General features: G+C 42.8%; 1 protein-coding gene across 2 annotated transcripts in view; it reads right to left on the bottom strand.

Annotated features, from left to right (window-relative positions):
- The window catches only part of pstpip1a (proline-serine-threonine phosphatase interacting protein 1a), a 35,999-nt gene that overhangs the window by 19,604 nt on the left and 507 nt on the right, over positions 1-15,888 (bottom strand). Inside the window, exons 2-7 of one of the 2 annotated variants that reach the window (XM_084335012.1) lie at positions 14,810-14,910; positions 14,164-14,238; positions 9,851-9,885; positions 9,621-9,727; positions 1,826-1,888; positions 621-725 (exon numbers count right to left, since the gene is read on the bottom strand). In XM_084335012.1, coding sequence (XP_084191138.1) covers positions 621-725; positions 1,826-1,888; positions 9,621-9,727; positions 9,851-9,885; positions 14,164-14,238; positions 14,810-14,910 — 486 coding nt within the window. The remainder of the gene's footprint in view (positions 1-620; positions 726-1,825; positions 1,889-9,620; positions 9,728-9,850; positions 9,886-14,163; positions 14,239-14,809; positions 14,911-15,888) is intronic. The other variant, XM_084335013.1, reaches the window with a different exon arrangement.

The raw sequence follows: 15,888 nt of genomic DNA, 5'->3' as shown, positions 1-15,888 counted from the left end.
ATGTTTTTTTTTTAAGATTATGCTCCTATATGTTATTTATGTAATATTAGGTACTGTCAATGTGTATGTAAGGCAAATAAATAAAGGTTTTCATTTTAATTTACATTTATTAATTTAGCTGACTTATCTAAAGCAACTTACAGTTTTCATTCATTCAAATCAATCAATCAATGATCAAGTATTTCATTCATTCATCCTGCTTCCAATTGACTACTCCCAGCAGTTGGAACGAGATGAGAAAATACTTTGAAAATGGACAAATTGACCCCCCTTACTACTCTATCGCAGAGTTGTTTACACACACTTGCAACTGTCACCCAGCCTTTTAACTGTAATTTGCCTGTTCTGCTTCATGTATTACATACATAGTACATACCCATAATTTTATTTGTTTGTTTGTTTGATGTGTGTTTTAATGATTTCCCTTACCTCTGTGATGTATGTATCATCTGTCCCTTTTCTGTTTTATACATTTTGTGTCCCCTTTCCCTGTTACCCTTCGGGGGGACCTTTTGTCCTCTCACCAGGACAATTACTTACATCATTGTAAATAATAATTTGTCCTGCCTGGTTAAAATAAAGTGGGTATGACTTGTTTCCTCATGTTTGTGCCGGCTCACCCTCTCGGTCTGTTTGGGCGTGGCCGCGGCGGCTCCGCTCAGCTTCTCTGCAGCCTGCTCCGCCTCATCAGCCTCTCTGCACCGCTGTTCGTAGGACCTTTTAGACTGGGGAGGGAAATTAAACAAACAATGAAACACTTCAACCCTACTTGGTTATTTTTTTACTCAGCCCATAACTCTAGTGTGAACCCTTTATACAGGAAGTTGCCCCAAGGAAACTATAAAATAAGGAAGGGTCATCACGGTCACAGTGTAATGCACGTTGGTGCCAAGTGTGGAAACTTTCAGTTGGATGAGATCAGCTTATCTCCTAGTTTATGACTAGTTTATGACCATTTAAAGGTCATTACCTCGTGTGTCAGAATCATCAGCGATTTTGTTGCATTGTTAACTAGCTGACACTAGTTATAGAGCTGGCACCAAGCAGAAGAACGTAGAATGCTGGTATTCTGATGTCATGACCCTTCCTTCTTTTATAGTTTCCTTGAGTTGAGGGAAGGTTTAGCTCAATAGAGACAGATGTGTGTGTGCAAGGGGAACCAAAGTAAGACATTGACTTCCTGATGTCACTTCTTCTAACATGTGTTGAGCCCTATCATTCACTATTCCTGTGCACAGGTAGATGCAAGCAGGGTGCACTGTAGTTAGCCCCATGTCAACCCACATGGCTACTAACATAGTTACAATTTAAAAATTTTGTAATTTAGCTTGACGCTTTTATCCAAAGTGACTTACAAGTTCTGTACAACAAGTCAGCAGGAAGGGTACAACTCTGGCAATCTTTAAGGGTAAGATTGTTCGTCAAAGTCTTGAGTGCATAGTAGTATCAGCATAGTAGGTAGTAATATAGGCAAGGTAGATTCCTTAGTAGTTTCAAGTTTCTTTAATAGTTGTCATACAGAAGTACAGAATACTTTCATACAAAATGCTTCTTACTGTTAGTAGCAGAGTGCATACTAATAAAAGACAGTATGAAGGTTAGTATTATTATTATTTTTCAGATATTGATTGAACAAGTGCGTTTTTACCTGTGAACAGTGGGTAAACAGTGAAAGATAAACAGTGAAATTCCCTCAATGAAACTGAAATACCGGTAGTTTCATCTGTGGGAAGCATGCAATACAATTACTAGCATAGTCTTGTAGTGTAGTATTGCCGGGGTGTTAGTAAAGCCCTCCTGACAGAGGGTGGACTGCTGCTCTCACCTCCATCGTTTTCTTAAATAGGGAGACCTTGGCCTTCTGGACCTTCTCCATCATGCCTTCAAACTGACAGGAGAAAAGATACGAGTTAAAGAACATCATCATGATGACAACACTATTATAAACATTTTATGTGTATATATATATTATACACATACACGTATATATATACACACACATATATATACACACACTATATATATAATGTGTGTGTATATATATGTGTGTATACATATATATATATATAGTGTGTGTATATATATCATGTGTATATATATAATATACAGTATATAATGTGTGTATGTATATATATATATACACATACACACATTATATATATATACACACACATTATATATATATATTCACTAATATTGACTGAACTTTTCTAGGCCATGGAAACAACATACTGGAATTTCCTCATTTACTGTAGGTGGTGTTCCCCTTTAGCAAGTCACCATCACCTTTTACTTGATTACAATAGTCGACAATAGTTGTTTGCCTATCCAGACATTTTCCCCCATCTACTAAAAACACTTAAATTTGTATTCACATTTACAGACATAAAACACTTAGACAATACCTACAATGACATCAATAACATAGCAACACACTAACATGGGCCCCTTGAATATGGCTGCGTTCAGCCTCCCAGACCCCCATAAGAGGGACCCCCCCCCCTCCCGCCATCTCACCCTAGAAATAGGGCTCCCCCACATCCCAGGTCCGTCCCACGCGGGGCCGAGCACTCAGCGACACGGGTCCCTTGAATTTAATTGGGCCAGGCTCAGTAGAGGAGCGAGGGGTGGTACTCCCCCCCCACAGAGCAAAGCCCGCTACCTCCCATGTCACCAAGCCCCCCACGCCACGCACAACGACCCCACAACATACAAGACCCCACTCTCCCGGGCCAAACCGCGGAAACGATGCCCCCCCCCCCTGAGCTAAGCCCGTAGAACTCCCCCATATCCCAGGCCGATAAGTGCAGAGCCGGGCCCCCAGCGACACGGGTCCCTTGAATCAATTGGGCCAGGCCCAGTAGAGGAGAGGATAGGGAACTCCTCCCCCACCGAGCCAAGCCCGCTACTTCCCATGTCACCGAGAGCCCCACCCCACGCACATCGACCCCGCAACACACAAGACCCCACTGGGCAAAGCTCAGCCGCTCTGACCCCCATAAGAGAAACCCCTCCCTCCCGCCCTCCTCCCCGAGAAACAGAACACCCCCATATCCTGGTCCACCATGCGCGGAGCCGAGCACCCAGAGCCCCCGCCCGACCGCCAGGCCCACGAGAACCCCAAGCCCAGGCCTGCAGAAGGCCAAAGCACCACGCCTCAATGGCCCCCCGCGACCCCAAGCCCGGTGTCCCCCCGGCCCGGCGACCAGACCGCCCATGGCGGCCGAGGGCCCCAGGAAACCCCACCCCACCCATACCGATCCCACAACACGCAAGACCCCCCCTCTCCCGGGTCGAACCGCCGGAACGATGGCCCCTCCCCCTGACATTCCCCCCCACTGAACTCAGCCTGCCCACTTCTGTACCTCCCATGTCACCGATATCACTATATACATTTATGTTAACATGACTTAAAAAATAAAACTGAAATGAAAATAAAGTAAGCTATATGGTTAGCACTTTTTGCCCCTGTTGGCGGTTTGGAGTGGAATCAGCTCTCCTATTGGAGAAGCCCCCCCCCCCAGTGACGGAGATATCCCCAATGGAGATTCCCCAAGCCTCTCTTCATGTCAAACATTTTTTTATTTTTGTCCTTCACAAATGTCCATGTGCACATTTAAAGCAACTGCTATTCTAACAACTCAGATTCTAACATAACTCAAAGAAAAAAGACAACATTTGGCGCTCCCATGGTGTTAGAGGATCTTAGTCGTATCCCTCTGTTCCCCGTTGGAAGGGTGAGGAGTAGTGGCTCTCCTAGGGAGAGGGCTCCCCCTAGTGGCGAAATGCGCACTATATAAGTCCAACATTCGTTCTGTGGATGGCCTCAGAGCTCCCGGTCAATTCTCTGAATCCGTCTTTCTTATGTTCATGTTCATTTGTATTGTGTGTCACGTGTAATCCTGCAGTTCCTTCATACCAGTCCATTGTGTATTATTCCCCAATATGTTCCCTAATCAGCGTGTCCCTTTTTAAGATACATTTCAAATCGTTTGTCTACAACGTGTGTATCGTACATCATGGTGTTATAGTTTTATACTTCTTGGGGTAACTGTTCAATTATCTTTCCTCTGTTGCATCTATTCTCATCTTGTTTGTTTCCACTTCAGGCTGCTATTAAATACTTGAACCTGAGAGTGCTGGTCCAGCTTCCCTGCTTCTTTTTATATATCTATTCTCATCCCCAGGTCCCCCGTGTGTATGTTTGTATTTGTCTTGCATCTTTCCTTGGATCACTGTGTCCCTTCATGCCCCTTTCTCGTGTCCCTTTGTCGTTCTTCATAGTTCTGCTTTGAATCGGTTCAGGTCCCCTCTTTTCCTCCTCCCGTCCTCCTCTCCTCGTCTCTCGGTTCTGGTCCACCTGCGCGCCCTCTCCATCCTCTGTGTCAGCGTAGGCCTAGGCCGTAGGCCTCTCTCCTTCCCCTCCCGGCACCTTCCATCCTCTCCGCGCTGTGTCCCTCGCCGTCTCCTGCACGCCGTTCCTTTCTTTTTCTGAATTTTCTTAATTTCTACATAGCTCCGACGCTTCATTGCCACCTCCGTTGGATTTTTCAGTGTTACATTGTATGCTCCGCATTGCTCCTAATCCAATCTGCATGGTGGCCTGGTTAGCCTCTATGTTAGCTTGTAAGCTAGTTTGTAAGTTAGCCTGTAGCTTCTCTGCATTGACATTCAGCGTCCCGCTAGCTTGTTCTACCTGTTGCATCATTGCCTCGTGTTGAGTCTTTTCCATCTGTGTATTTACTTCATCTGAGGTTGCTTTTCTTTCATTTGTCCTCATGTTCCTTCTTCCTTCTTTTGTCCTCGAATCTTCACTTTTTATTTAGTTTTGAATGGTTTTACTTCCTTTTTTTTATATTCATTGACCGGGAGCTCTTTCATGTGACTGCTCACCAGAACGTCGCAAACCGGAAGTCAAAACACACTTCTTAAATCAATATCTGAAATGAAGGAAGACAGACATTAAGAACTACTAACCTTCGTACTGTCCTTTACTTTGCTCTTGGCTACTAAGTAATCTACCTTGCCTATACTACGACCTACTATGCTAATAGGTCTATACCACTATTGTTTATTGTTTAAAAGGATCCCCATTAGCTGCCACCTAAGTGGCGAGCTAGTCTTCCTGGGGTCCACACAGAAAGACAACACAAAACACAACAATACATGAGATACATATGACAATCACAATTCACTTAATTAACAGTGATAATCTAAAAACAGTAAAACATTGTAGACATCTTTATAAACATCAGAATATTTTGCTCACATATTTAAGTAGTGCATTCTTAGGTGGTACTTGAAAGACACTTTGCTATTCTATTTACTTATGTTCAGTGGGCAGTTATTCCAATGATTGTGGCACGATAAACAACCGTCCTCTTTAAAGCATTTGATTTTGGATGTGGTAACATAATCTGTCCATCATCGGCTGACCTAGTAAAATAAGAATGAACCTGACTGCATCTGACCATTTGTTTGTATAAGAAAACAGGTTGAGATGAAAAGACAGTGTTCCTGAAAAATTTAACCATGTTGAAAACCAGCCTATTCTCTACCGTTAACCATGAGAGTTGACGGTGAATACTGATAGTGTTTGTTCTCATGGATCAATGTAAGACTAACCTTGCAGCTCTGTTCTGGGCAGTTTGCAATTTCTTTAGTTGACCTTTGGATGCAGAGGACCATACTGGTGCACAATAATCCAGGTGATATAAAATTTAAGATTTCGCCACCTGTCCCACAATGTATGTAGGGACATAAGAAAGACATTTCCTCACCATGGAGATACCACTCCCCATCTTCTTCACTATGGTATCAATGTGTTCTGCCCATGACAGCTGGCTATCAATTATTATGCCCAGTAATTTTACTTTATTTACCTGTTCTATGGGTTCCTCAGACAAGTTCAAACACATTTTTGGTTTATGACTCGAACCCAAGATAATTGATTTGGTTTTCGAGATGTTTAGAACCAACTTATTCCGTTTTATCCAATCAAACACCATATTTAACTCAGCTGATAAAACATTGTCCAGTTCACTGATGGTGAACTGTACAGTTGCTTTACACAGAACTGATGGTAAGTTGTTTGTGAAGATGGCGTATAAGAGTGGTCCTAGGCAGCTCCCTTGCGGGACCACGCAGTCTAAGACTTTAGAGTGAGACCAGCTGCCAGTGTAATAAACCCTTTGTGTTCTACTTGTGAGAAAACTCTTCATAAATATGATGGCTGTTGGACAAAACCCATAGCATTCTAGTTTACAGATGAGCAGATCGTGGTCTATGACATCGAATGCAGCACTAAAATCAAGTAATACTTTGAGTTATTAATTTCCTTGAGCCAGTCATCCGTCATTACTGTAAGGGCGGAACAAGTTGAATGGTTAGGTTTGTAAGCATGTTGAAAACTTGTGTTCAAGCCATTACAGTCAAAGTAATCCTGTATTTGTGAGTGGACTATTCTCTCCATCAGTTTACTGAGAACTGGGAGAATAGCGATAGGTCGTTCTTCCCAGTGAGTGCTAGTCTGCCATCTTTAGGTAAGGGAATAATTTTACCATCTTTCCAGACAGTGGGATAAACACCTTTCATTAAGCATGCATTTAATATATGATATATCGGACCATAAACATAGCCAAGTACCTTACTGTCTAGCATGTCAGTACCTACTGAGCTATGTTCAGGAAGGGACTTCAACAGCTTCCTTACTTCCCGCTCATCTACACAATTAAACTGAAAAGTGCAACTCTTGTCTAACATCACATTATCTTTTATGAGCTTTAGATAATCATAATCAGTATTGTCCATATTCTGCCTTAGTGCATAGACCTTATTTATGAAGAAATCATTAAAATAATTTGCTATATCAGATGGTTGTCAGAAACATGCCTTCTGATTCCACAAAGGAAACCCCACCAGTTGTCCTTCTCCCCATTATTTCTTTAGGGGTTTTCCAGAGCTCTTTACTATCTTGCTTTACAGCATTTATTATTTGCATGTAATATTCTTTTTTCATTGATCTATTTGTAACCTGGTTTCTCAGTTGACAGTACATTAATCTGTCCTCCACTAATCCAGACATTACTAATATAGATTTGGCTTCATCTCTTTCCTTCATGAGGCTCTTTAGAGTCTCATTCAGCCATGGAGCTGGTCTAACCTTTACAATACACTTTCTCATAGGGGCATGCTTATCAACAATCTTCATGAAGCGTTCCATAAAGATATTTAAGGAGGCCTCAGGCTCCTCAGCAGTATACACATCAGCCCAGTCAATATCACCAACATTTGCCAAAAAACTGTCAGGAATGAATTTCTTGAACATCCTTTTATGTGTTATATTGACCTTGCATTTAGGAATTTTAGTTTTCCTGGTAATTGCTATAATATTATAGTCACTAAAGCCCACAGATTGAGAAACTGGTTTAATGCAGCATTCAGGAATATTTGTGTAAATATGGTCTATGCAAGTGGCAGAAGTATGGCCAGCACTGTTAGTGAAGACTCTGGTTGGTTGAGAGATCATCTGAGACAGATTACAAGCATCGATTAATGATACAATCTTTTGTTTCATTGGACATTGATTCGCAAACCAGTCTATGTTCATATCCCCAAGTAAAAAAATATCACCATTCACATCTGTAACTCTGTCAATTAACACACATAAGTCATTCAGGTATTGCACATCAGACCCGGGAGGTCTATAGCAGCAGCCGATCAGCACCGGCTTTAGATGAGGAAGATGCACTTTGACCCACAGAGATTCTAAACTATCTGACATGAACTCAGAGTACAGTGTTGTCGGAAAGTAATTTCTAATATATAATGCTATGCCACCCCCATGTTTATTCCTGTCCCCTCTAAATATATTATAACCATCAATGGCCACCTCTGTGTCAAAAACAGTAGCATCCAGATGGGTCTCCGATATGGCCAAAATATGGTGTTTTCTGTAATCAGATAGTTAAGTTCATGTACCTTATTTCTGATAGTGCAGACATTCAATGGGCCATAACAAGACCCTTTGAAAAAGGAAGAATATGCATATCATCACAGTCTGTAATGAGCTGAAGTTAAGGAAACCAGATAGCTAGTCTCTAGCTCGTGCTCCTAGCCTTTGGGAAGGGGGATGGATAATAAGCTTGTCATGTCGGATCTAGGCTGTCGCCTCGTTCTCTGGCAGCTTTCATGGCTGGAATGAGTTCCTTACGTTTATGCCTGACAGCTTCAGTGTAGTCCTCATTCACATAGATGTTGGTGCCTTTCAGATCCTTAGCCTTTCCCAGAACAGCCATTTTATCTTTGTATCTGAGGAATTTGATCACAATAGGCCTAGGTCTCTTTCCAGAATATCCAGATGGATTGCCAGTCCTATGTGCGCGTTCAATCACAATCTGACTACTGTCCAGGTGAAGTTTCTCATCGATCACACACCTGACTTTGTCCTCAGTCTCCTTCCAGCTTTCATTCTGGGTCTCAGGAATGCCATCCACAACAAGGTTATTCCTTCTTGTTTGACCCTCCAAGTAGTCCGCTTTCTCAGTCATCTTTGTCAAGGTCTCCTGCATTGTTTTGGTTTCAGCACAAGCAGTAGTACTCTCCGACTAAATTCAAAATGTTCTTTGTTAGATCCTCAATGTCCTTCTGGGAGAATTGCAGGCTGCTTCTCAGCTCCTGTGTCTCCTTGGTCAATTGGTCAATCCGAGTGTTCACATTGTTCACAAGTAATTCCACAACAGTCTTGAAAATGCTTTCCTGCTGCTGCAGAAGTTGCATAAACAAATCTCTTTGTTGACTCATTAGATCTCATACATGTGAGAGCGACACCAACTACTCTCCACCACTTGGGTCCTTCTTGGGTGGCATGGTGTGCTGAGATTCTCTGCTAGGAAATCCTTAGGCTTCAGCAGATACAGCAGGCCGAGATAGTATCCACCAAAAATCTCAAGGTATGAAGATCATCCACCACTTTCACTTGGTTTCTCATAAAATATAGTCTCAGAGTGGATATTTAAAAGAACTTTAAGTTCTTGAGTTGAGATAAAACAATTTAAAAGCACTTTAAAAGTATCAGTATCAGGAGCACACCTCCTGTCTGCACAGTGATGATGATGATGAGTGCTACAGTCTGCACTCAAGACTGTAGCACTCAACTTCGACACTGTTTGACAAACAATCTTACTGTACCCTTAGCTGCCAGAGTTGTAACCTTCCTGCTGACTTGTTGTACAGAACTTGTAAGTCTCTTTGGATAATAGTATCAGCTAAATGACTAAAATGGGAAATGGCTGCATTTATATAGCGCTTTTATCCTCACATTTTACCCATTCACTCACACATTCACACACTGACAGCAGAGGCAACCATGCAAGGTGCCAACCTTCTCATCAGGAGCAATTAGGGGTCAAGTTTCTTGCTCAAGGACACTTCGACACAATCTAACCGAGAACCTCTGGATTACCAGACGACTGCTCTACCCCCCGAGCCACTGTCGCCCCCCACTGTCTGACTACATGTAAATGTAATGTAAATGTCTGCAGTGATGATGTGATGGAATACTAGAGAGAAACCTTGTGTCATTTCAGCCCAATAGGTACGTCAAATAACTCCTGATTAACCTTTTTCCTCTGCTCTTTCTGTCGCTCTCTGAACAGCTCCATCCTCTTGACCTCCTCCCTCAGTGTCCCAGACAGCTGGATGTGAAGGTTCCCTATGTTCTCAATTTCTGATGAAGACAACCAGACCAGAAACACGGTGAGTGACAGGCTGGGCAGATGAGTATATAGATGAGGATACAAATGAGGTTAAGATGAGGATACAGATGAGGATAGATATATACTGTACATACGTGTTTTGAGTTCATCAAGAGATGCTCTTAAAGTGCTGTAAAAACAAGATGAGACATTTTGTGAAAATACTAACTTGATATACACGACATTTAATGGACATGCTAACTCAAGACATATAAAGATGATTACAGTATTACCTCTGGCACGATAAACTGTGTATTACAACAGATACTGTGTGGAATATATAAACAGTAATTGCTGAGAATGTGAGGTTTCCTGTGTCTCCCTACACTGTGCATAGAACATTGGAAATGATTTACTAAATGGTAGGTGATTGGGTGCAGCTGTAGACATTTAACCTCATTGGGAGAGAACCCGGGGATTGGCTGACAGACAATCTCTAGGCACCTCCCCCAGCTCTCCCATAGGCTGCGTTATTTCTAAACCTAGCCGCATTTCTGGCAGACGCTCTCTGATTGGCACTGACTGACGCTCTCTGATTGGTCACTGACGCGTTTGCCCAATCGCGTGACGAGCTGTGTCTTTGCCCATTTCCACGTCAAACAGCCTGCAAACTACCTGGCGTTCTATCGCCATGCTCTAAGACAAACTCTAACCTTAACCAACTTCGAAAGAGTGCCTAAGCTTAACCGTCGAAAGAACTTGCCGTCACGCTCCAAGACAAACTCTAACCTTAACCAACTTCGAAAGAGTGCCTAAGCTTAACCAGTGTGGAAACAGGCGTCGGCCAATCAAAGAGTGTCTTGCCAGAAATGCGGCTAGGTTTAGAAATAACGCACCTGGGCTTTATATGGGCTGCCCACAATCAAGATGGCGGACCACTCCAGGGTGGAAGTCTCCGACAATGTGTTGCGCATAGTCCATCTACAAGGTTAGCTTCAGTTGCATCCTCCAACTTCATCCTCCATTTACCTCTGGACTATATATTTGTATATACAATCAAAACTCTTCATACTTGTTCATACTTCACTGTTCATACTTTTTGCACATTACTGATCAATTGCACAGCCCTGCTAAATATTCCATCCCACTGTATTGTTATTTTGATTCTAATTAGTGTATATACTTGACCACATTGTGCACAACTGTACAGCCCTGGCCTATTTTATATTATAATTATATTCTATTGTGCTTCTATTTTAATTGGGTTTATATTCCATTTTATTTTATTCTACCTTTTAATTGTATTCTACCGTAATTGTCTGTCCGTTAACTTATTCACTGCCAATGACGAGTATACTCGTTATTGGGCGGCAATCGTTGAACGGCAACAACGAGTATACTCGTTATTTGATCGTTATTTCTTTTATTCGATATTTCTATTCATTACAGGCACACATACTCCGGGTTAACATAGGGAATCATCATGAGAATGTAAAAGTGCAATACCGGCCGCATCACACTAGACGGCGGTATTGAGCACCCTTTCTACCCTTGTATCTTTCTGTGGGACGGCCACAGGTCTCCGGTTTCATGTTTCCTTGTCGGGCGAGGGCAGCCGTTCTGCCGGTTCCATTGAAGCGCGTCAAATATCTCCGATCCATATGTTGTGGTGGATTATGCCGTAGACGAAATGGACATTGGATATACCAGATGGCGATCAAACAATTGGAATATTATTTTTGGAATACTCCCAGCCACAGGTAAGGACGATTTGACGTAGATTTTTGCTTGATCCTGCAATGCTTTCATACCGATTGGGCTGATAACCATTTTTAGTGTTCAATGCGAATGCTGTTACTGACAATCAAATAATCAGAAACGACCCCCCCCCCCCCCCCTTTCATGCATTCATGATGGAACATAATAGCTATGATATAGATTTGATTTCGGGATAATAGCGTATACAGGCAAGAAATGGCAACGTCTATAGTGGAATCGACGTATAGGGCTTTAACTCAGGATTTCATGAATTACCCTAGACCGCTCTAAAACCATACTTATATTCACCACGGTATAACACTGGAACATAGGGATGGAAAAAATGTATTCTTTCTCACAACGATAGATAGGTGATGTCAAATGGGCCATAGTATTGTATCCATAGCTATAATATAGAATATAGTTATAGCTCTACAAACAAGGTGACTCAGTCCTATATTTTAAAGTGTGGCAATGCGACCACAGGGCCATGGCTAATCCCCGGCGCTGAATGAGTTAATGTTGCACCAAAAACGACCAAATCAAATTCCTCGTATGTGTAAACTACTTGGCAATAAAGACCTTTCTGATCTGACCAATCTCCTCCTCCACTGCGGGCACAGATGTCTACTCATCTGGGGGCTCCTCCATGCACCATCTACCCCCAGTTGTGCATCGTCAAGTCAAGTGCCTCTTGAGTGCTTATCTGTATGGTTGGATGTTAAAGGAACATTTACAAAATTTGGAACATTTGGGGAAATTAGCTTATAGTCTTCTCCAGAGAGACAAGAAGATAAATACCAGTTTCCTCTCTGTGCGTTCAGTAGAAAGCTATCTGGCTGCACGTTAGCCTAGCTTAGCACAATGGCTGCCGGTTAGCCTATAGGCATTGTCCAACTAACACCTCTCCTGAAGGCTAACCGGCACTGTCCACTTCCATTCATTGTGCTAAGCTAGGCTAATGTGCAGCCAGATAGCTTTCTACTGAACGCACAGAGAGGAAACTGGTATCTATCTTCTTGTCTCTCTGGAGAAGACTATAAGCTAATTTCCCCAAATGTTCCAAATTTTGTAAATGTTCCTTTAACATCCAACCATACACACAAGCACTCAAGAGGCACTTGACTTGACGATGCACAACTGGGGGTAGATGGTGCATGGAGGAGCCCCCAGATGAGTAGACATCTGTGCCCGCAGTGGAGGAGGAGATTGGTCAGATCAGAAAGGTCTTTATTGCCAAGTAGTTTACACATACGAGGAATTTGATTTGGTCGTTTTTGGTGCGACATTAACTCATTCAGCGCCGGGGATTAGCCATGGCCCTGTGGTCGCATTGCCACACTTTAAAATATAGGACTGAGTCACCTTGTTTGTAGAGCTATAACTATATTCTATATTATAGCTATGGATACAATACTATGGCCCATTTGACATCACCTAGCTATCGTTGTGAGAAAGAATACATTTTTCCATCCCTATGTTCCAGTGTTATACCATGGTGAATATAAGTACGGTTTTAGAGCGGTCTAGGGTAATTCATGAAATCCTGAGTTAAAGCCCTATACGTCGATTCCACTATAGACGTTGCCATTTCTTGCCTGTATACGCTGTATGTGATGTGCGTTCAGTAGAAAGCTATCTGGCTGCACATTAGCCTAGCTTAGCACAATGAATGGAAGTGGACAGTGCCGGTTAGCCTTCAGGAGAGGTGTTAGTTGGACAATGCCTATAGGCTAACCGGCAGCCATTGTGCTAAGCTAGGCTAACGTGCAGCCAGATAGCTTTCTACTGAACGCACAGAGAGGAAACTGGTATTTATCTTCTTGTCTCTCTCTGGAGAAGACAGTAAGCTAATTTCCCAAAATGTTGGCGTGCTCCTTTAAACTGAGAATAACAAGCCACTGATAAGAGGTTTCTCCTCCACTAGGTGGAACTGATCAGACGTGGCCAGAACCAACACTGCAGTGCACTTTTGTTTATTATAGGCTGTCTCCACATATTTGTTCCCGTCCTTTTACCCATCCTCTTTCATAGGTAAGTGTACAGTAGGTAGGTTCTCCCAGTGTGTTCCCTAGTACCCCCCCCCCCCCCCCCCCTCTTGTCTGCTTGCACGGTTCACACAGTTCCCCATTAGGGTGGGAAGATCCCTCTGTGACCGTAGCAGCAGTACCCTGAACCCTGTTCTAATCACCAAGCAGAGCTTCATTATGCATGCCATTGTGTAATGCACAGGCATTTAGTGCATGTTTAGCCCTTTGTTTGTAATGAGTGTAAAACCTGTGCATGACCTGCGTGGCTCAAGATTTGAGTGTGTAACATAAGTATAACAGTAAATAGAATCCACCTATGTGGATGGTGTTTGTACATTTTGCCATTTCGAAACTGTGTATAACGCTCAGTTCGTACTGAGCTTGGAAGATCTGCCTTTAGTTTCTTTGCTCTTTAAAAGATGGTAACCCTTGGTCATTTTAAATCCATGATTTCAAACCATTCTGTCTCTGGTCAGATGCTCATGTTTCACTTGTCTCTGATTTCTGTGGCCACAGAAAATAAACAACTGTCTTGGCTCCTTTAAAATATTCCACATGTTGTGGAAGACAGTGAACTGTAAAAATCCAGATAGTTTATTTTCTGTGGCCACAGAAAGTATCCTCAGTTTACAATTTTGTATCTTTTCAAGTGAAATAAAAGGCAATATATTCACACCCACCTGATCTCATAAAGACCCCCAGCCTTACGCGCTATTGTGACCAATTCTTTGCCATATCTCTCCTCTGCTGAGGCCCTGTGTAGAGAACACATCATATGCCATATAAACCGCATCAGTTCATGGCATATTCATAAATATATTCATGTTGTCAACTCATTGTTATTTTTTTTTGTCCACTTTTTCTCATTTTTCTCCCATCCCAATTTCACCTCGCCAATTCTCCCTTCCCCTGTCTCGAACGTTGCTAGACTATGCCTCCCACTGGTCGGCTGCAGTGAGGACCAAGCCTTGGATCACATGTCCCCTCCAGTACACGAGGAGGCAGCTGTCGCATCTTTTCACCTGTACAGCGCGATCTCTATGGCGAGGAGTAACGCGTGGGAGGCTCACGCTGCCCCCGATGCTTCCTGATTCTGCTGTACAGGCGCACCAACCGACCTCTAGGAGTCGCTGTCCACAACGTCCAATCCCCACCCACCAGCTTTCCCACCCCTAACACTGCCAATTGTGTTAGTATGAACGACCAGCCAAGCTGGTAGCAACGGCGAGAGCTGGGCTCGAACCCAGCATCTCCTGCGTTAGTGGCGAGCGCCTTGCCCACTGCGCCACTTAGCCGCCCTTGTCAACTCATTGTTACCTACATTACCTCATTTTCAGGAGCTCCTCCATGTCTTTGCACGTCCGTCGACCATCGCAGAGTCTCTGAATAATGGCCTCATATCCCACATTGCTGATGAAGTCCACTCCCTTCAACCATAACATGACATGCTTTTACCTACTGGCCATACAATCCCTCACATACTGTGACATTTACACTGAGAGCTGAGAAGTTGGCACTTCTTCAGGTACATATCGGGTGTTCGACCACAGGGCAAATAAAATGCAAAAACACGAGAGCAAAGCTCTTAAAAAAAAACACCAACCATTGGTCAGCCCCAGGTTTTATTTACACCGTTGCACAGGTGAGTTTTTAACTGAAGGGTTCCAAATCCGATGACTTACAAGTACAAGTATCTGATGAATATTCTGTGACATTCAGTTGTATTCAAGCCAGCGGTCATTTCGTAAGTGTAGGCGTCAACCCACAAATGGCAGCTGTCTCATTCTGGGAGGAAGCTTTTCCACTGTAACCGTTGCATTGCGTTGAATCTAAACCGATTCAGTAACTTGACATGACACAGGTCTTTGGGCATACTAGACAAATTTGTCACCCAAAGTGCATAGATGTGGCACACCGACTTCAACCCGAGAGGATAATTGGCAACCTTACTGAGGTCAAACTATAACCACGGGTTTCATGTTGGATGTAGATGTAGCTAAATCGGGTTAAAAAAAAGAAAATGCCACAGATTAAAATATCTAGAATATAACAAACATGGTACACAGTTTAGAGGTATGAATTCTCCACACGGGTTCATGTTCATTTGCAAAGGTTAAACGATTATTATTGTGCTGACTCTCCCATGCAAATCAACCCAGAAGCTGCCTGCTGCTTTGTAGATTACAGTTGACAAGGCACCCTGATCAAAAAGACGGGTGTGAGAGAATAGCCTGTTTAACAGGAAACCCAACGCAACACATATAGATGAGGTTGACCACTGTCGTGGTAAACTACAAGTTAAAACCAGACTGAACTTAAAGCATTATTATGGTATTGGCTATAAAACAATTAATGTTTAAAAGAAGATTTTGTAAAAGAAGGCCAGATCTGAATAGAAATAGGCA

The sequence above is a fragment of the Notolepis coatsorum genome, assembly GCF_963971535.1.
Source record: "Notolepis coatsorum genome assembly, chromosome: 18".
NCBI classification, from domain to species: Eukaryota; Metazoa; Chordata; class Actinopteri; order Aulopiformes; family Paralepididae; genus Notolepis; species Notolepis coatsorum.
Note: the sequence above shows the minus strand (reverse complement) of the source record. Positions and strands in the feature narration are given on the sequence as shown.